Source organism: Mirounga angustirostris, unplaced genomic scaffold, assembly GCF_029215605.1.
Source record: "Mirounga angustirostris isolate CCGP_5_RB_7025 unplaced genomic scaffold, mMirAng1.0.hap1 SCAF_15, whole genome shotgun sequence".
Lineage (NCBI taxonomy): Eukaryota > Metazoa > Chordata > Mammalia > Carnivora > Phocidae > Mirounga > Mirounga angustirostris.
Window position 1 is genome coordinate 76,704,364 of NW_026991723.1, and position 22,491 is coordinate 76,726,854.

Consider the following 22,491-nt stretch of genomic DNA (forward strand, 5'->3'; position numbering starts at 1 on the left):
GAGGAAATCTATTGGATGTGGCACGATGATAGGTTACCGAAGCAGGATGATGAGGACCTGGGGATTATGACACTGTTGTCCACTTTTATAAATGACTGGGATTTGCCACAAATGAGTTCATTTTTTAATATGGCTGAAACTAAATTTCTGTTTCTTCTCCCCTCCATTATGCCTACTCTTCCTGTCTCCACCCAACCGACTACCATCTGTCCAGTGGCTTAGGGACCAAAAAAACAGGGAGCCAACCTTGCCTCCTGCTTTGTCTTCCTCATCAGCAAATTCCATTGCCTTACCTTGAGAATACACTCAGAATCTGCCCACCTCTCACCATGTCAACTCATTCAACCACGATCCATTGTCTTCCACCTGTACCACCGCAGAAGCCTTGGAACTGCTTTCCCTGCTTCCATCCTGGCCACTAAAGTCTATTCTTAACACCCCAGATGGAGTGGTCTTTTAAAAATATGAGTGAGATTATAGCCCTCTTCTGCTCAAACCATGCACTGGCTTCTTTCTCTTCTCACTCAGGATAAAATCCAAAGTGCTGCACTTACGTGACTCACAGAACTCGATACAGATTGCCACATTGCTCCACTTGCCATCCATTATTTTTTTATTTAGAACATTTTCTCCTACTACTTACCCGCTCTTCACTATGTTCCATTAACCTGGGCCCCCCGTTTTTAAGATTTATTTGTTGGGGGGGGAAGGAGAGGGGCAGAGGGAGAGAATCTCCAGCAGACTCCCCATTGAGCGTGGGCTAACCCCCCCAACACCCAACATGGGGCTTGATCTCATGACCCTGATACCATGACCTGAGCCAAAATCAAGAGTTGGATGCCCAACCAACTGAGCCACCCAGGCGCCCCTCCCTGGGCTCCTTCTTGTTCACGGAACATGCCAAGGGTCTGTAAACCTGCCAGGCCCTCTGCCTGGAAACTCTTCCTTCGATACCTGCAAGGCTCACTGTCTCACCTAAGCTCTATGCACCAACGTCACCTTATCAAAGAGGTCTTTCCTGCTCAGCCTAGCACTCGCTAGCCCCCTTGTCCTGCTTTCCTCCATAGTGCATAGACTTGACACAGTCTTAATTTATTTGTGGATTGTCTCCCACACTAGGATACAACTCAGGGCAGGGATTCTAGGAGTTTGGTTCACTGTTGTATTTCTGGCTTCCCAAAACACTGAGTGACATATAAAGAGGTACTCAGAAATGTTTTGGTTAAAGAAAGATACAATGGTGACTGGTGCAAGGTAAGTGCTGTAGGTTTGCCACTGTTTACCTTGTTATTATTATTACTGCTACCACTACTGATACTTTTAATAGGACGAAACTTTTCTTTTTTTTAATATTCAGAGAGCTGCTTTCTGATAGCCACTGAAATTCTTTTTCTTTTAAGATTTTATTTATTTATTTGATAGAGAGAACACAGAGGGAGAGGGAGAAGCAGACTCCCTGCTGAGCAGGGAGCCCGACATAGGACTCGATCCCAGGACCCCAAGATCACGACCTGAGCTGAAGGCAGACACTTAACCAACTGAGCCACCCAGGCACCCCTAGGACTAAACACCTTGTATTTATCTTAGTTGTCTTACAACAACACAAGGAGATGTAAGAACCTTATTGTACAGATGAGGGGACAAGATTGAGAAGGGAGAAATCACCTGTGTGAGTCACAACAGCCCAAGGGGAAGAATCAGTCTCCAAAACCCAGCTCTCTCCCCCTCTCTCGGGCCCCTACTTTTTCCATGGTGGCATCGTATATCACCAATATTCCTATATTAGAATGGTCTCTGTGTCATTTTTTAAAAGCTCATCGTCTATAGAAAGACCTTTAAGAGATATCACTAAGTGGGTGGTGGGGGGGAGTAAAAAGACAATATACTTTATGTATCTTTTATGAAAGAAAGAGGAGGAATAATATTTAATCTTACTTGCTTGGATTTGTTTTAAAAAAACAATGGAAAGATACCCAAGAAAAGGAGTAACAGTGGGGTAGAGACAGGGAAAAAGTGATGGAAGTAAACAGGGAAAAGAATTAACACTATCATTAGTTGTCTTTTATGCTGTTTTTGAACTTTGTGAATTTATTGTATATAAATGTATAAAAAACATACGCCTTCCAAACTGTCATAGCCAAGAGGAGCCCAGGAGACAGACAACCAAAGGTAAGGTAGTGACTAAGCTGGCCCTAAGATTCCCTCAGCTTGACCAAACTATAAACAGGCTTCTTCCTGACTCTAGGTCCCTGACCTCCATGTTCTTAGACTGTTGGCTTTAGACAAGTGTCACTGGAAATTCTTTCTCTGTCCCTTTCACATGTAAATCTTTTTAAAAACCTCTGGCCAGTTCTATAACCCAGGAATGTCTTTCTCAAGGACTGGAAGCCCTCTCTTTGAAATGTAATCACCAAGGAAGGTAGCAGAGAAATACACCTATGGATTCAGAATAACTCAACTTGTGGGATGTATCCCATTAGTGAACCTCCCCATGAACTCCTCCGGTACCTTCCCAGCTGCTTCCTCCAGCCATAATAACCCTACTGCCCTTTGTCTGGATGGAATTGAGTTCAGACCTTTCTCCCCTGTTGCAATAGCCTTGAATAAAGTCTTTCTCACCTGTTCGACACTGTCCAGTGAAATTTTTGCTCTGAAAGTCACAGCGCTGGTTAAAATCCTGGATCAGAACACAAGGACATTCGTAAAGACTAAGGTAATCCGAGTAACTGACTTTACTCAAGGCTACTGCAATAGGGGAGAGGGATTTGAACTCAATTCCATTGAGATAAAGGGCAGAAGGATTTTTGAAGCTGGGGTGAATACGTGGGAAAGTACTGGAGGACTTTGGGGGCGGGGGGGTTGACTGAGGGTTATGTCCTGCACATTGAGTTATTCTGAATTTGCAAATGTATTTATCTTTCTCGATGATTACATTTCAAAGAGATGGCTCCCAGGTCTTTGAGAAGGAAAAAAATAGTTAAGAAACACAAACTCAGATAATACCAATAAAAAAACTATATCCTTTTCCCCTTTACACCAATATTGGGCTCCGTGAGTCCTGTTCGGCTTTATTTTCAGAACCTGGCACATGATAAGTCCTCAGTGTATATTTATTGGTTGAATCACACAGATGAAGGAGAATTTAATTGCTATGTAGTTTAATTTCAAGCTAGGTTTCCACCTCCTTTGCAAACACAGCTGCAAGATTGCCTATAGGCTTGTATATTCCCAGTGGCCAGGTCCTCACGAACTCCTCAGAAGTAGTTTGGGAATTCATACAAACTTGTAGGTGTAACTCTAGTGTTACAACTTTGGTGCAACTTCAGTTCTCTGAACCATGAGTGGGCAAGGAAGACCAATCCCTTTATCCTATGCCTTTCTTCCTACTCTAGAAAGCACCCCAAACAAGCAGGAGCATCTTCAAAGTCACGGCAAATGCCAGGACCCTCATGGAGAATGACGACGTGGCTAGATGATTTGGGGATTAAGGTTCTTGCAACGTGGTCAGTAATATACTGAATTAACCAGGATTGGGCTTACCCCAATGCCTGCAGCTTCGGCTCCTGGCTGATGCCTGCTAATTAATTGCCCACTTAATGGGTTCCTCTGAGGATCTTATGAGACATAAAAATAAATGCTCATTTTGGACTCTTAAAAGCCAACTTTGAGGTGTTTCACTAGATTATCATTAAGAGAAATTATTCAGTGGTGATGTTACATAAAACCCCAGCCACTGCCCTTGGAGCTTTCTGTATTAATTCACACCCAATAAACTGTGATCATATCTTTCATTAGAATTGTTACTAAATACATTTCTATTCAGGGCATCTCCCTGAAATGGAAATATTTCCCTAAAAATTAATTTTCTTGATACACATGTGTAGGCTTATTAATGTGCGCTTGGGAATAGACAGACTTTTCCATTTCTCTGGAAGGAACACAAAGAAAGCAGTGCTGGTGAATTTGCATCTCACATGATCTCAAGTGTACCAGGATGTGCACTCCAGCACAAAATTTCAGAGTAAGTGGCATATCACAGATCCTCCCATTCACATTAGGAAAATGTCACCAACATTTGCACATGCCTTTACACTTTACAAAGCATTTTAACCCGACTCTTCTCATCACCTCTCTCTCCCCACCATAATTCTCCTGCGGGGCTGGTAATATTAGGTTCCCTGATTTAGTGGTGAGCAAACCGGCCTCAGGTTAGAAGACCGTGCAAAGTCTCATAGCCCATAATGGTCCCATTACCGTGGCACTTAAATAACCCTTCCTAATTGAATGCCCATCTCTCCTCGTGGTTTATCTCTACAATCCCATTCCCTCACCCTCTTCACGATCCCCTTGATGTTCACATCTGCTGATCCTCTATGCTCTTACTTCCCTGGGCCACTCTCTCACCTAGCTAACTCTTAATCATATCCTCCAGGTTTCAGTCAGCAGCTTTGAGGACGCCTTCCCTACCTCTGCTCTCCCACACCAACACTGGGCCAGTGGCCCATCTGCCTAAGAGTAGAGACCTGGACTGTCTCCTTCATCTTTTCATCCTCAAAGCTTATGCATCACAGGTGCTCAACTAAAACTTGCTAAATAACAAATGAGAACAAGTGGTAAAGTCAAGACTGGCATCTCTGCCCTCAAGTGCAGTCCTTTGGCGACCTTACTCTCTCCTGTAATTAACAAAATGACAAGAACAACAACAAATGACTTCTGAGGTGTGACTTCTAAAGAGAGTAATATACCCGATGCTGCCCTCGCATGATGCAAATATAGTAAAATTTCAGCGCTGTGGACTCCATTAATTAAGGATGCATAATGCTTGGCCAGGGGCTGGGTTGGCTTGTACCTTTGAAGTGTTTATTTATAAAAGAGACTGCTAAGCACATTAGTACATTAGTAGTGTAAACAAGATCACCAGGGAAATGGCAGAAGATACTTAAGAGAACAAACTGCCTGGAGTCACTTTGGAAGCACCCATTATGAACAAACAATCACTGTGCTAATTACAATTGCTCTGCTAATTACAATTACTGTGCTAATTACAATCTATCCTTATCTGTTCCCTAAGTTCCCTACAGACTTTTCCTTCTGAGCACTTAGACCAGCCTGAGTTACTGCCTGCATTTTAGTGTAATGAAATGGTGATTCTTTAAAAATTGTCTCTGCTTCAAGATGTCTCAATGGTTCCAACAGGCTTCCCCCTCCTAGAAAAAAGAACAGAGTCAGGGATTTTGAAGCCAGAAAACTAAAAACCAAACCACAAAAAGGGGGAAGGAGAAGCAAGAGGAGAAGTGAAATGAACCTGGTTGGTTCTGTTGCTTTAGCACCTTTTGCAGACTAGACACACATTTTTAGGTTAGTTGGAGAACATTCAAAATATGCTATGTGTAATTTGTTTTCCTCATAAAATGACCATGTTTGGTATATTTAGAGATGTGAACATTGAGAATAATTTTGGTTTTTAAATTAAAGTGGCTATTTGTCTTTCTTCTCTTACTATAATTAGGGAGAGAGATTAGAGAGGCCTTGTTTAAAAATGGATTGCAATTGGGGCGCCTGGGTGGCTCAGTCGTTAAGCATCTGCCTTCAGCTCAGGTCATGATCCCAGAGTCCTGGGATCGAGTCCCACATCGGGCTCCCTGCTCGGTGGGAAGTCTGCTTCTCCCTCTCCCACTCCCCCTGCTTGTGTTCCCTCTCTCACTGTGTCTCTCTCTCTCTGTCAAATAAATAAATAAAATCTTTAAAAAAAAAATGGATTGCAATTCCCTGCTCCCCACATGTAAAAAGTAAAAAGCATCTTTCCCTAGGTTTTAATATTACTATTTTCTTTCTATCCCTAATTATACTAATGAGTGTTGAGGGTATGAGATTTTTGTCTAAGCCCTTAAGAATAATAAAGCTTCACTCAGGAGAGTGTCCCTTCCCAAATGGATTTCTTACTACTTTTTCGGGAGTCTGTCTTCCACCTGTGCCCTGATGCTGACTGCAGCCCAGCCGTCTGCTGCATCTAATGATGGCGGAATTACAGTGCGGAACACTGATGGGGGCCCCCAACCATGGCTTCAGGACACTGGACTCAGGATAAGTGCCTCTCCCACTGGGACTGATGCTCAGAGCATCCCGTAAGCATAACCAAGCAGAGCCGATAAATGGATGAATGGATGGATGGATGGATGGATTGACAGATGGAGAAAATAAGTTGTGCTACATTATGCACTAGGGGGTGGGTCTATGGGAGGTGGACAGGATTGGATGACAAGGCAGGATTGTCACTCTGGCTGCCGTAAATCCAAAATACAGGCTCTGTGCTTAGTCACACTGGAAGGAGACTCCTTTGGGACTGCATGGCCTTCTAAGTGCCGCTCGCCTTGGACTTGGTTCTCGCAAAGTCCTTCTCCATTCTCAGGCATCATCTGGGCTCACATCTCATGACAAGTTCAGTTTAACACCTTGCTATTCAATGCTGGTCTTCAGACCCAGGAGCTCATTTGGAAAGCAGAGTCTTAGGTCTTATCTGCAACCCACTGAACCAGAGCCTATATTTTAGCAGGATTCCTTGGCATTTTGTATGCATATTAGAGATTGAGAATCACTAGTGTATTTCATGTGTATTGCATCCTAGCTATAAGCAGATGTATGGAAAAGTCCTACCTTTAGATAGGGTTTTTGTGTAGATTAATGATGATGAGCTATTACTTGCTTTCCTGCTCTTTAAAGATCATATGGTTCAAGCCATGTGTACGTGCACTTGCAACATTATCTAGAGCTTATGGAATGGAGAGGAGGAGAGGTTCTCAGCTCCATCACATGCCAGCTGTGTGACCTTGGGTGCCCTTCTTCACCTCTCTGAGCTTTTGTTCTCTCATGTAAAAAGTAAGGCAGTCAACCTGCTCTGTCCACATGTGTCATGGAGGATATATCTGCCTATGCCCTTTAAAGTCAGGCTTTGAAAAGGACAGAAAAAATAGCTTTACAGTATCCATCATGCATAAGGATATTGGGAAATTTACCAGAAGGAAAAGTAGGAGCTAGCAAGACTGATGTGCAGACCATAGGACTTACTGGTTAACCCTCATTGTGTTTGGATGGATATCCTTTCCTATAGGTCTAGGCCATTTCTAAGCTAGTTGTTATGTATTTTTAATCTAACACAGAAGTGTTCCACACTTCTAGAACTTTTGGGCATAGGCCCTGGCCCATTATCAAATTCCACACAGCAGACATGAGCATTTAAATCCCACATTCCTGATTGGATGTGTTTCCCTGTAGGTCATTCATACAGAAACAAACGGGCTATCCTATAGGATACAGGTAATACAACACATGAGCAAGATTATGTCTTTCCAAAAGAAGGAGACCTTGGGCTGCTGCCTATTCCACATGCTGGCTGAGCTGTCCATGTCCCATAGAGACACGGAGCATGAAGGGCTGTGTTTCTGCCCCTACCATAGGCATTTCACCAAAGCAATGCATTCACCAAAACACATTGGTTGGAGGAAGTTGCAGGGATTATGACAGCCCTTTGAGGATATTTTTAGGTTAAAACCCCACTTTATAGTTGAAGATCTTGAGGTTCATAGAGGTTGAGATTTGTCCGAAGCCACACAGCTATAGAATGGCAGATTTGGGATTTAGACCTCATTATTCTTCATGGTGGCAGCCTGACACTTTGTGTTGGGTCCCAGCTAGGAACTGGATTAAGTTCCTGCAGAATCATGTATATGGGGATGGCCTTTTCACTAAAGTTCCTCCCAGCTATTGATTTGGCAGTACCCTATGGCACCTGGGTCTTCCTTGTGTGCTGAGAACAGGGATGGAACAAGTGCCAATCTCATTTCATCATCACAAAACCATCAAGAAGTGGGTATTGTCATTATTCCCAATGTAGAGATGAGGAAACAGAGGCTTAATGAACAAATGTGCCCAAGGTCACACAGCTGACAGGTGGCAAGCCAGAACTCAGACTCTAAAGCCTAACATCTTACACAGCAGGCCAAATATCCTCAAATTTCTGGATAATGTGAGCCACCTGGGAATATGAAGACAATTCACTTTCCCAGGCCCCTCATCTGGGAGAAAAAAAGAAGAAAAAAAGATTGGTAGATCCTGGTACAGCCCTAGGTGAGTCTTATGATCAGGTGAGTAGAATGGCTTTCACTAAGCCCATGGCTATGGGGATTGAGTAGAAAGAGGCTGTATTCCTCAGTCTTCACCCAAGCTCTGCCTTAACCTTAATTTATAGAAAAGGCAACAGAAATCAGGAAAGAATGACCAACAGGAAGAGGCAAAACAGGTATAGAAATCCGCTTTTGGATTTTAGGGCCTATGGTTCATGGGACACATGGGCCTCGACTCCTACAGAATATGTCCAAAAACTTGGGCAACTGGAGACACACCAAAGAGAAATTCTTCTGCAGCCAGCCCAAGAATCAGGGCTCCAGAGAAAATCACCCCTTAACTCCTCTGATCCAGTCTCTAATTTCTGTCTTCAGTTCACTTCCAAGGTCTCACCAGCTGATCCCCCAGAGAAGGTAGCATACAGCTGCATCTCCAGGTGGCAAGTTAAGGATTTTGCCAAGAGTTGGGTTATCATTGTATAGAGAGGCTTGGGAATAGCCTTGAAAATCAGAAGCTAATGCCACGTTCAATTAATAAGCTCTCCACCATCAGCCTCCTTTGCTTTTTCTTGTTATAATAAGATCATGGTATATCACAAAACACCCAGACCTGAAAATGCAGAAAAACAGCTTCCAGTCCTGGCTCTACCATTAATTCTTTATGGAACCTTGACCTTGATGTTGCCATCTATATATTGTGGGAGTTGGATCATAAGTCTCTAAGCCTTCCTAGTGGATATAGTGCAGCCCAACAGACTGGGAGTTAGAAGTTAAAACTTATTCATTTACTAGTTATACAATTTTAAGTAATTCACTTAAATACTGTAAAACTCAGGCATCTCATCTACAAAAGAGGGGGGTATAGAAACTGTTCTCCATCTATAAAGTCTATGATTCTTTGGGAGTTGAATTAAGGAAATGGTCAAGAAGAGACTAGAGGGTCTTATTACAGTTCTCAGAGGTAGTTCTCAGAGGTGGTGATGTCAAGTGGGAAAATGCTAGCATCCCGAAAGGTACACTGCTAGATGGGCTTTGTTGTTAGACTCGAGTTCTATCACATGATAGCTATACGACTATTAGGCTAGTTGGCTTAACATCTCTGTACCTCAGTGTAGTAAATCATATCGATGTCCCACATATTTCTGGGTCTTCTCAGCACATGATAGGATTTCATGTCCCTGCTCAACACTTTGAGGGCTGCTGTGACCACAGGACTGGATTTGACCCATGGAATGTGAGCAGAATGTCACCCCTGGAAGTACTGAGAGCCAGATTTCGTTCCCATTACCATAGTGTTCACAGGAGCACATGAAGATGATGCTTCTGTCAGCCCGGATTCCCAAATGCCGGAATGAATGGGACCTCCGCAATTCTGTGCACGGTATGTGGTAGGAGCACAACCTAATGCATTCTGGCTGGTACATTCCTTTCCTTTTTTTAGAAAACCAAGTTGTTAAGGGCTATTTTGTGATAGGTATCAGGAAGATTAAATGATAAAATATCTAAGTATGTGATACAGGACCCAGCCCGTAACAAAAATGCACATGGCTAAATGCAGAGGACAAGAGAAAGAGGGAGAAGAAGGGGAAGGGAAGGATCCAGAAGCAGCATGTATCATTAATCATTGCCCAGGAAGGCACTAGAAAAATAGCTGTGGAGGCCACTTAATAAGATGTGACTCAGGACCCTCTACTGGGAAACGAGTGGGTGTCACTAACAAAAGCCAGCTTTTCTCAAATCCTCAAAGAGAACCCTTCTGTCTCACCAGGCGTGGGTTGGTGGTGCCTCATCCTGAAATCCCACATCTTACCCCAAACTCTCCTCTTATCCTGTACAACATGCACATCGGATAAGCGGACCAGATTGAAAAGTACCTTTCTAGCAAATCTTCCATGAGCTTCTCATGCTCTTTGTAGGTCATCCTTGAAGGCCTATGGGAAATAGCTACTGGCTGCAGAACCATCTTATTTTCGATGAGGCTTTTTCAAAATCTACAATTGTAATTTGCTCAGCCTCCATTCCCAAGCAACTTCTCCTCGCTACAATTTGAGACTCTGTGCTCAATAAGAGCTCTTGACTGATGGTTATCTAAATCCGTGCAATCTATAACCAAAGTTGACCTTTCTTTCTTATAGGAATGAAGTAGGATGGATGAGGACGGGGAGGGAAGGAAATAAAAAACAAACAAAACATCAAATAGCACCAACCCTTGATGCGTTTATCTCACTCCGGCAGTCTTTACCAATTCCCTCATTAATGGGGAGCTAAGAGGAGGAAATTCTAATGGTGACTCTGAGTGAGTCATTAAGACCAACACTGAAAGGGATTAGAACCAGCATACCTTGACATTGCTTCCTGAGTTTGGGGGTCATTCAGAAGTGAGATCTTTGGCTCTTTGTGTTTGTACAGAATCTGAGTGTTTCACAAAGTTTTATGTCCACTCATGTCCCTCCGATTAGGAAACTGATTCCTAATCCATAGCTCTCTCCAGGCACCACCCAGGTTCTTAAAACAACCTCCACCCATCCTGGCAATAAAGTCTACTGTGACTTGAGAATGAAGATTTCTCCTTCAAACCTTCCCATCTCCCCCACCTTTCATCTCTGCTTGTTCTCTCTGACTGCTTCTCTTTATCATTCTTGCCCCATCTCTGTCTTTCTGTATGGTCTCTCAGTGTGTACCACACTTAATCCTCACACACAGCAGATAACTCCCAGGCTTGCCAGGGTCCTAAGCATCGCCACATGCTCATCTCTCATGGGCAGACGGTAGCCTACACAAGGCAACATGAGAAGGTGGCCAGCAACAGAATCAAGTTCCTGCAGAATCATGTACTCGGGGGTAGCTCTTGCCTAAGTTCCCCCCTTAATTAAGAATCTGCCATCCCCCTATGGCACCTGCATCCTCCCTCTCTGCTGACCACGTGCTATTAAAGGGAGATGAAGAAGTATTACACATCCCTTACAACAGAACCAGAAACCAGAGAACACAAGTTTGAGAGTCACAGACTCTAACTTTGAGTCTCAGAGGGGTCCCCGATCCTGGTGAGCACGGGATAAGTTATACCCTTCTTTGGGTCTAAGTTTCTCCATGTGTACAATAAGGGGTTATGTCTGCACTAATTGTTAAGTGTTAGTCCAGTTTAGATACTTGAAATGAGAGGCCTTTAGTAGAGCAGAAATCCAGGTTGCTCTTTTGGAGACTGGAGAGAGGAAATGAGAATGCACGCCTATCTTCTCTCCGCAGTTGCTAGGTGGGAGGATCGAGGTAGGGGCAGGGAGGAGAACACAGCAGAGTGGTGGCTGTCATGCAGGAGACTCTATCTGGTAGACAATTTGAAATCCCAGGCCAGGCAGTTGTCAGGAAATGTGGCATATGGCAGGATGGCTGGTGGGGTGCCTGCTGACTACTCTGGAGGGCTGGACCAAAGATTACTTGGAGGAGAGAGAGAAAAGGAATGGAGAAGAAGCGAGAAATGACAACTGCCTTTGAAACTGAAACATTTGCAGGCCTGCCTTCTGGAACTTGGAGGACAAAGGAACGGCAGCCTCCTCCCAGTCTGAGGCTCAGTGAGGGAGACTTGAAAGAGATAAATTTAGATTCATCAGAAGCCACTCACCTTCCCACCATGGGAAGTCAACTGCCTTAGCATGTGGCTCCAGGAGGTGACATGGTCTAAGGATGGAAATAATTGTAAAGAAAGTTTAATTGAAGCCAAGGATAAGAGAGCTTATGTGAAATGGGCTACTCAAACACAATGGTAGTCTGAGGAGTTCCCTAAATCTTGAGGCTGTTGTCAAAAGAGAAAGTGTGGTCTGTTCACTATACTCTTTACAATGAGCAAATCAGGGCAGGCAGAGACCCTGGCTATTTAGAAACAACACAAGATTGAAGGGTTGGGAACAATGAGCAGAGTGTTTGAGGCAGAATAAAGATTCCTGATGGGGCTAAAACTCTGCCTGAGCCTGGGGACCCCAGGCCAGACTTTCTGGCACCATGCTGTCTCTTAATGACCAGTTTTGTTGGGAGTAGACAGGTAAGCATGCAGGGATCTGATCTGAGGGTATAGCTAGCTCTGCAATGACTTGTTTTGTGACCTTGGCCAAGTCCCTTCCCCAATGTAAGTGAGATCAGGGATCCCATGAATCTCCTTCAGGATCTAGCATCTTACTACCCACTTTGGATCCTTCTTTTGGACCAAGCTTATCTTCACATGAGAGAATGAGAACTACGAGTACATCTGATCACTTATCACATGCCAACCAGTCTGAGAGCTGCTGTGAGAAATCAAACTACATAAAACATGCAATGTGCCCATCACAGTGGCCAGAATCTGATAAAACACTTCTTTTTAAACAGAAGGCAATATGGGGTGCCTGGGTGGCTCAGTTGGTTAAGCATCTGCCTTTGGCTCAGGTCATGATCCCAGGGTCCTGGGACTGAGCCCCATGTCGGGCTCCCTGCTCAGCAGGAAGTCTGCTTCTCCCTCTCCCTCTGCCCCTGCTCACATTCTCTCTCTTGCTCTCAAATAAATAAAATCTTTTTTAAAAAAATAAATAAACAGGAGGCAGTAGGACTATGCTTGTCATGGGTGGGGCCAGATTTGGAGCAGGTCTAGTTGGAGACCTGTTCTACTGACTCCCCACTCCTGCTTATCTGTGTCTAGGCTTCTACAAACTCCTTCCTGGACAAGAAAATGCCCTTCCAGCACTTATCCCTCCCAAGAGATACTGTTCTTTGCTATCACTTCAAACTCCAGTCCACAAGCCTCATCCTTTAGAAACTCCTTATCATTCCTTCTAATTCTTCTCAAAAGGCTTCACATAGAAATTCTTTGAAAACTACTGGAACACCACTTGGCAAATTAAATTTTCATATTTTTGTCAATTGTGTGTGTCATTGTGCAAGCCTATAAATTCCCCTCTCAAAAACAAGGGACATTTTATTTTTTTTCTTTTGGATTCCACACAGCATTATTTTATCCATCATGATGCTCAAGACAGAGTTTCATAGAGCATGAAAACTACAGAAAGTCAGCATTGTGGTTCTCAGTATTGAGTAGTTCATCAGGATTATCCTTAAGTTTCTCCCAGATTTTTCCAATAAAGTAGCACTCAGCTGCTGTTTAAGCATCTGTGTGGTAGAAAGGAAACTCCACTGGGATTTGAAGGACTCAACTCTGCTACTAAATTGCTGTGTAGCTACCAGTCACTCCTATTACCTTCAAATCCTCCCTCGACCTTACCCTCTGCCTACCATGCTCACTGGCCTTGTGAGCCATGCCTCGCGACTACATGATACAAAATCCCCCTTTCTCTCCAAACTGTTCCCATCATCCTGACTGAAGCCACTTTCACGTACCCAACTGTGCCCCCATTCCACACCTTCCCAGGCCACCCTCATTGCCATCTACTTCCCATTGCAGCCACCATGGGGTTGAAAAATGCAATGCAACCACGGCATACTCCACTTCTTCAACCGTTTTCAGTTCTCCCGTTTGCTCCTAGAATAAAGACTTGACCTGCAAGACCCCCATGACCTGCCACTACGGACCATTCTGGCTTCACGTCCCACCACTCTTCCCTTACTTGCTCAGCCAAAACCACAGCAGACTTCTGCATTTCTTAAAGCTGAACACGTCCTTTTTCTTCTTAGAACATCTGTTTCTGCTTGACACCTTTCCCAGTGTGAGGTTCCACTCATCTTCCAGGTATTAGTTAAATGACACTTCATCTGAAAAGCTGACTCCAAAGTCTTATTATTGCTTTCTAATCCAGTAGATGTGCACCTACTACTCTGCTCCAACTGAATTAGATCCCACTGTTAATTGCTATCTTGGAACAACAGTGTTCCTTTATTGCATAGTTCCTACCACAAATTAAATAAGTACATAAGTTTACACACACACACACTACACTTAAGCACCAGATTCTTGGGGCACTTTTATCTCAGTTTTCATTGTATCTCAGGTAACCAGCATGGTACCTGGGACACAGTCGGTGCTCAAGCAGCATGTGGTAACTACATAGGTGAATGGTTTCAGGGAATTCACATTTCCATTCTTGTTCTATGAAATGGGAATTAATGAGGTATGCTGGCTTAAGAGACAAGAGCAAGGCTTGGGAATCAGCCAGATTTACACCTGATTCTTTACTCGGCCTTTCACTGGATGGTGACCTTGGGAAAGTCACTTTACCTCTGATGTTGACTTCTCAGCTGTAAAACAGAGGCCACGGTGCCTCTAAGGGTTTTAATAATGAAAATAAAATGCTATTACACTGGCTCTCTCACTTCCTAGAAGGGAGATTTGGGAGAGTCACTTCACATTTCCATTTCTCATCTGTATACAGGGGATGACAACAGCTTGTGCTTCCCAGGACTATTGTGAGGATCACACAAATTAGTAGACGGCAAGTGCTTAGAATGCCCTCAGCTTGTGCTGAATTAATGTCATCATCATCATCATCATCATTATTATTATTACTAAAAATACTTGGTAAAGAGTCTGACATGGAGTAAATCTTAATAAATACTGGTCATTATTACCACTCCTATTATAAACACCACTATTATTAATTAGGTGATAGAATGGGGATGATGATGATTAGAATGGCGATATTCCTTTGCAGTTCTGAATTTGTTGAGATGACCTCAAATGCTGGGGTGCACCCTGCTTTGTGATAATATCCTATTACATTTTCATGCGAAACTGTCTAAAAGTATAGTTTATTTTTTTTAAAGATGGTCATTTCTTATACAGGGAACAATTCTTCCCACTCTACCATCTTACGGTTCTTCAGATTTTGAAGCATGAATAAATCCAGCTTCTTTGACTTTCCCAGGGGGCCTTTTGTAATGAGGCTGCACGTCTAATCTTCATATAATTTGGCCAACCCAGTCCCCATTCTGTTTGCTCTCATATGAGAGTAGCCTTATCTTTTAATTTCGCAGACACTCTATATTTATTAACAGTGAATGAAGTCTTTGACATACAGTTGAGCAAAAAACAGCAATTTCTAAACAGCTTTACTGAGATGTGGCATGAGTGTGTGTGTGGTGTGTGTGTGTGTGTGTGCGCGCACGCATGCAAATAGACAGGGAGAGAGAGGTGTTTTAAGAATGTTCAAGAAAATGTTAATTCTGGGTATTTCTGGGTGATAGGGATTTTATTTTCTACTTCATTAAATGTCTTTATTTTTGAACTGCCTGAATAGCCTACATAGGATACTTATTTTTTAATAGACTGAAAGATTAATTTAAACATTTTAAAATTCCATTAACTGTACTTACATGATGATTTAAGACTGATTTTTAAAAAATGTGGATAGAAGGGGCACCTGGGTGGCTCAGTCATTAAGTGTTTGCCTTCGGCTCAGGTCATGATCCCAGGGTCCTGGGATCGAGTCCCACATCGGGCTCCCTGCTCGGCAAGAAGCCTGCTTCTCCCTCTCCCACTCCCCCTGCTTGTGTTCCTGCTCTCGCAATCTCTCTCTCTGTCAAATAAATAAATAAAATCTTTAATAAATAAATAAATAAATAAATAAATAAATAAATAAATAAATAAATAAAATAAAATAAAAAATGTGGATAGAGTTAGAAAAAGGGAAGAGCGCTATAAATAAGGACTAGGTCAGTGGAAAAGGAACCTCATGGAATGAATTTTCTGACTTCTAACACTTCTTTGGATAGGCATCAGTAAGCCTGGGGACATGCTGGCCAGTCTAAAAGAACTCAACTCCATGGTGCCCATGGCTTCCTCCCCCTGCCCAGATTTTGGGTCAGTGATTTGACCAGTGAAGTGCAAGTGTCTGCCCCATACCTAAAGGTCATCTGGAAGACTTGGCCTTGGTTCACATGCTGGGTCCGGTTGTTGTAACCATGTAGCATCTCTCCAAAGAGGGTGTCGTTGAATTTGGAGTCAGGTTTGAGGCATTTGGGGCCCTCGCAGACATCTGAGAGCATTAGGCAGGATTTTCCATCAGGAGCCAGCTTGTACTCCTCCACACAACTGCATGATAAAACAGAGCCGAGAGTTAGCTCCGCATGTTGGATGCCCCCACTGTGGGTGACCCAAAACCAAGGCCTCCTTTGCCTGCAAAACAGGTCAGAGTTTAGGAATGGAGACAGCTATTCTGGCTGGAATCTATCTAGGGCACAGGTGTCTAGAGAGAAGCACATTAAATCCTGCAAATTAGTAAATTCAGGGAAAGTCATTTGTGACATTTTGGAGGAGTCGAGGGGGAAACCAGAGTGCACATCTACGCACAAAGCAAATTTAAAAACTGTTTTCCATGAACACACCGACTTTGAAAAGCATGACAGACCAATTCACAGTGAATTATCAACTAGTTTCTCAAACCAGAATCTATTCCCAGTGTATCTGTTGACCAAGGTTGAAGACTGTAGCAAAAACAAGGTTGTTATTGCCCTTGGAACTCAGAGGTGATCCTTCCAGGACCACGGACAGCTCACAGAGCTGCAGCCATTGCTTCTGCTCAATTAGCAATGTTAGCAGCCTCTGTCGGCCTCTAACTACCCAGTTGTAAGAGCAGAAGGGCCCTTAACATACCTCTGAGGCAGAGACCAAACAGGTCCTCCTCTACGGACCAAACAGGCATCTGAACAAGGTGTTGAAATAATATTTGCAATTTGGAGATCTTCGCAGTGAAAAAGGTATCTCTTAGGCATGGGGAAGGAAACAGAGGTCTCGGCACCCAAAAAATCAATCCAGAAACTAGAATTCTTTTAGGGTCTACATGTTCATGATCCTTTGCTAGGCACTGGGAATAGGGTACACATGATAGATAAGACACACAAGAGAATAGGCTGCTCAGCTGGAAAAACATGAATAAATGTCATCTTTGCTCCTTTGGACCTAGGTGAACCCCAGCAAGCCATTTAATTTATTTGATCTTCAGTTTCCTCATCTGTAAAATGGGGTAGAAACTCCTATCCTATCTTAATTCAGTAGGCAGCTACAAGGTCCTATAATACATTGGCTACAAAAACAAGAACTGCAAGGTAGTTCAAAAAATAATTACAGTAATGGTGGCAAGGGCGGTGTTTCTATATATTGAGCATATACTTTCCATGGGTACTTTGTATATTTATTTTCTAACCATGAAAAGAAGTAATACCATTCTTGCTTTACCCAGAATCAGAATGAGGAGCCAGGAAGTATAAAGCATGTCGCAACGTGAGTGAGTGGCAAAGTGGCTTTCAAATTCAGGTCTGTTTAGCAACAAAGGCACTCTTTTCTACTCTTCTCCAAATCCAGTTGCTTCTATTTGCATAACATGACCCTGGTTGGGCTGTGCCAGTCGGAGACAGTAGAAAGCAGGCAGTCTCTTATTTGCCTTTTCTCAAGGAGGTGGAGTGAAACATCTGTTGAATTTGACTGCAGAGATACTCAGGTACTCATATGGAAGAAGGGAGAGGCTCTGTGAGATGGTCGGGATGGAAATATTCCTGGGTTGAAGGAACCAGTAGCTGATATCAGAGACATGGAAGCCAACTGAAGGCAGGAAGTAAAGAGGCAGAGCTGAAAACCTGACCCAAGAACACTCTCGTGAAAAGCTAGGGACATCTCAGACATTAAGCAAGTTGTCACTCTTCCCTGTGCCCCTCTCACTTCCACTGTGTTGCACAGATGCACCAATTGTCTTTAGCATGCTTATATGCTCCTGCCCAAGTGCAATGGAAAGTTCTTGGAAGAAGGCCTGTCCTGGGTACTTCATCAAGTCTATCCCCCACTTCTTTTTGCATTTGTTAAATGTAATTAAACTCTCCCTTGATAAAGTTGCAGTACACATGATATGAGTTGTATGAATGGGCAGAGTATATGGTACGTTCTTAATAAAGTCTAGTTCCACCCATTTATCCTAGGAGTCTCCCAGCAAGTATGAGAAATGGTTTACTGTAGTAGAGCTTTCTCTCTCTCTCTACACACACACACACACACACACACACACACGTGTGTGTGTGCCTGTGAATACCTATTTTTGTTGTAAATGATTAAACATTATCAAAGTCTATAGAGTGAAATATGGAAGTTGTTCCTTTCCACTCCACATATATTCTTTTTTTTAAAATATTTTATTTATTTATTTGACACAGAAAGCGAGAGAGCACAAGCAGGGGGAGCAGTAGAAGGAAAGGGAGAAGCAGGCTCCCCGCCAAGCAGGGAGCCCAATGTGGGACTCAATCCCAGGACTCTGGGATCACGACCTGAGCCAAAGGCAGACGCTTAACCATCTGAGCCATCCAGGCGCCCCCTCCACATATATTCTTACTTCCTATTTCAGCAGTCGTCATGGTTAACTATTATATATTCTTCTAGGCTTTTTTCAATGCATTTAGAAGTACAATGTCATGTATATAATAAAAATTATATTATACACATATACATTTTCATAATAAACTCGTAAGTACACCATACATTGTTATAAAATATGCATTTGTACCTAATACTATTTCTTAGAGATCTCTTCCAATCAGTATTCATATACATCCATCTTTCTTATGGTTATTTGGCATTGCACAGTATAAATGTACCATAATGCTTTTAGCTGATCTTTACTGATGGGGATTTTGGTTGTTTATAAGCTGTTTATTATTGCAAATGGTGTCATAATGAAGATCTTTGAACATATATCATTGTGTACATGTATGTGTTTCTATAAAAAAAAAATCTTAGAAGAGGGATTGAGGGGTCAGTGGTTCATGAATTGAAAAATTTTGGTAGATCTACTAAATGGCTATCTATAGAGGCTCTACCAGTTTACAGTCTTATCACTGATGAATGAGAGAGCCCATTTCCCCATATCTTTCATATTCATTATTGCCAACCTCAGATGGGAAAAAATAACTCATTTGAAAAAGATGTTATTTATTTATTTGAGGTGGGGGAGGGGCAGAGGGAGAGGGAAAGAGAGGATCCCAAGTAGACTCCACACTGAGTTCAGAGCCAGATGTGGGGCTCACTCCCAGGACCCTGAGATCACAACTGAGCTGAAATTAAGAGCTGGACGCTCAACCAACTGAACCACCCAGGTGCCCCAACTCATTTTTTTTTTATTTGCATTTCCCTGATTACTGCTGAGGTTCACTGTCTTTTCAGGTCACAGCCATATGTATTTCTTTTTCTATAGATTGTCCATCCATGTGCTTTGACAATTTTTTTCTATCGTGATACTTGTCATTTTCCTTATTGGCTTGTATATGCTTTGCATATTTTCTGGATAGTTATCCTTCACCTGCCATATATATTGAAATTTTCTTCTAGTCTGTACTTGTATTTTAATCTTACTTTTGATATCTTATAACCTCTCTAATCTGGTCCTTTATTGCTGCTGAATTTGATGCAATGCTTAGGAAATCACAAGATGATAAAACATATTTCTGTATATTATTCTAGTTATATATAGGTTTTTTTTTTCATCTTTGGTTGTTTAATTTGTATGTATTTAATTTTGTCCATGGTGGGAGTGGTTATTTTAACTTAATTATTTTTAAAATGAGTAACCATTACTTGAAGGGTCCATCCAGTTCATTAGCTAATGTAAAATGTTATTTTGTCATATACTAAGTCACTATGTATACCATGGATACATGGTTGGAATTTTTCCTACTTAGTTGTCTGTATATTCCTGCAATAATTCTATACTACTTGAATTACTGTAGCTTTATAGCACGGTTTGCATATAGTAAAGTAAGTTTCTTCCCCATCGTAAAGACTGATTTTCTATCTCAAAACCTCCTCACTGTTCTTAACTATTTTTCCCTTCAAATGAATTTTGGAGTTGACTTGTCAAATTCCATATAAAACCTGAGTGGAGTTTGGGTGGTATTGCATTAAATTGGTAGACCAATTTTGGGGAAGATTTAAATATGTTTTTTTCCTTTAAGATGTGTATCTATCTATCTATCTATCTATCTATCTATCTATCTATCTATCTATCTATCTATCTTAACTCTCAGTATATATATTGAGAGTCAACTATGTGCTGGGCACTGCCACCAACCATGGCAGAGAAGATGTCTTCTATTCACCACACTGGGTCCTCCTCCTGGATATGCACCGTAGACTCTGCATCCAAGCTTCCCTTGCAGTGGTGGGATCCCACGTGATGGGATTCTGAATAATGATATCTGTGCTGATGTGGTATGTTGCTACAGACTTAGCCCCCCAAAACATCCTGTGTGATTCTCAAGCCCTCTCTTCTCTTGCTACGGCAAGTGTGGAGACCACAGTTTCCAAATGCATACTGCAGGATGGAAGAGGGTAGCCTCAGTCACAATGGATTTTGCATGGAAAGTTTATAATAAAATTTTGTGTATAAGCTTCCGGCTTGGGAGATTTCATTTTTTACCGCAACCTAGCTTACCTTATCCTAGCATCTTTACAGTTGTGAGTTTGCTAATTCAGAAACATAGTTTGCAGCTCCATGTAGACAGTGTTCCTTTAAAACCTTCAATGAAGTTTTAGACTTCGGGTCAGAAAAGTCTTGCACGTACCATGTCGGGGCTTATTCACAGGTATTTATGCAACATACGACGCTCCAGAGGTTACAGACATGCATTTTGGATCCAGACCACCAGACGCCAAATCCTGATTCCGTCTCCTATTGGCTGTGTGGCCTTGGACAAAATGCTTAACCTCTCTGTACTTCCTTTGCTTACCTAAAAGGAAGTTCCCACCTCATAGAGCCACTGCAAGGATTAAATGAGTTACGTCTAGAATTTGGTGATGGCTGTTATTATTATAATCTTTTCCATGTCAGGAAAAGGATCAGTTTCTCACTTAGGTTTTCCCTTATGTTTTTTAGTTATTGCAATATTGAGGAAAGCTATGACTGACTTCTGTAACTTGATTTTTCATCCTACCACATAAGGAGCTCATCAGTTCTAATACATCTACCAGATTTTTCTAAATGGATGAGTATATATATTTGCCAAGTTTGGGTATTAGGACTTTGCTAGGATTTTGGAATAAATTAGAAAACTGCCCTTTTATTTTCTTTCTCTGTTCAGTTTATACAAGATAGTGGTTAAGCATTCCTTAATGATTTGATAGGACCCGCCTATAAATCCCCTGAGCTCATGTCTTCTTTTCAATTGTAGATAGTTAGCTCTCTGGTCATTTTATTTTATGTTATCTGTCTGTTTAGATTTTCTACACCACCGTGACTCAAACTTGGTAATTTATATTTCTAAGAAAATAATGCATTTTATCAAGACTTTCAAATTTTTGGTATAAAGTTGTACACAGTATTCTCATTAAATTTGTTTTATCTTCTGTGCTTCTATGGTTATGTCCCCAGCTCATTCTTAATGTGTTTATTTGTGTTCTCTCTCTCTCTCTCTCTTTCATTTGAACAGGCTTTTGCATTTTATTGATGAGGAACTCTCTCTTTTTTCTCTTTCATTTATTTTAGCTTTTATTTGTATTAATTCCTTCCTGCTGCTTTCTTTGACTTTGCTTTATAATTCTTTTTCTGGCTTCTTGATTTGAATGCTTTATTTGTTTATTTTCACTCTGTCTTGCTTCTCAGTAAATGACATGCAGCTTCTGACTGCTTTTCCCATATTCCACGAATTTGATATGCAGCCTTCTTGCGCCTACTCATTTTTAAAGAAGTGGTCATTTGATTTCGATTTTTTTTCTCTCACCCAGGTGTTACTTAGTTTTGTTTTTGTTTTTGTTTTTTAGTTCTCAAGTGGAGACATTCATCTGCTAGCTAGATTGCCGACAATACGTACTAATACTGCATTCTAGTCGCAGAATATAGCTTGTATAATTTCTACTTTCGTGAATTTATTGAGATTTCATGCCCCCTTACTTAAGGAAGACACAGGTATCGAGCTCAGAGTTCGGATCTAATTAAATCTGGGTTCAAAGAGAGGCTATGCCCCCTACCAGCCAGATGACTCTGATCCAATCTGTTAACTTCTCTAGGCCTCAGTGTCACAATCTATTAAATGGGAATAATAGTTATCCTGATCACAGGGCTGATGTGAGAATAGAGATAATTTACATAAAGGACAACATCACACGTATCATATAGTAGACAACGTGTTACACACGGTGCCATTTCAATGTTGCTGCTGCTGATTATTAGTGTTATTATGGTCATATATTACTCTATGATTATTTCATCTGTTAGCCCATTTGCATTTACCAGAGAGAGTAAAAATCATTTCCAGTGTTTCTCAAATTCTACTTGTGGAGTTCTCTCTAAATCCAGATTTCTTAAAATCAACAGAGTGGCCCTTCTTTGACTATTATTATTATTATTATTATTCAAACTACTAATTGGGAACTTTGATGTGTCATTCATTGGAAATACATATTCATATATTTTAAATATAT

General features: G+C 41.8%; 1 protein-coding gene across 5 annotated transcripts in view; it reads right to left on the minus strand.

The window, feature by feature from the left end:
* ASTN2 (astrotactin 2) overlaps positions 1-22,491 on the minus strand; it is an 883,583-nt gene that overhangs the window by 301,790 nt on the left and 559,302 nt on the right. For all 5 annotated transcript variants that reach the window (XM_064579942.1, XM_064579940.1, XM_064579943.1 and 2 more), the window contains one exon: positions 15,940-16,128. In XM_064579942.1, coding sequence (XP_064436012.1) covers positions 15,940-16,128 — 189 coding nt within the window. The remainder of the gene's footprint in view (positions 1-15,939; positions 16,129-22,491) is intronic.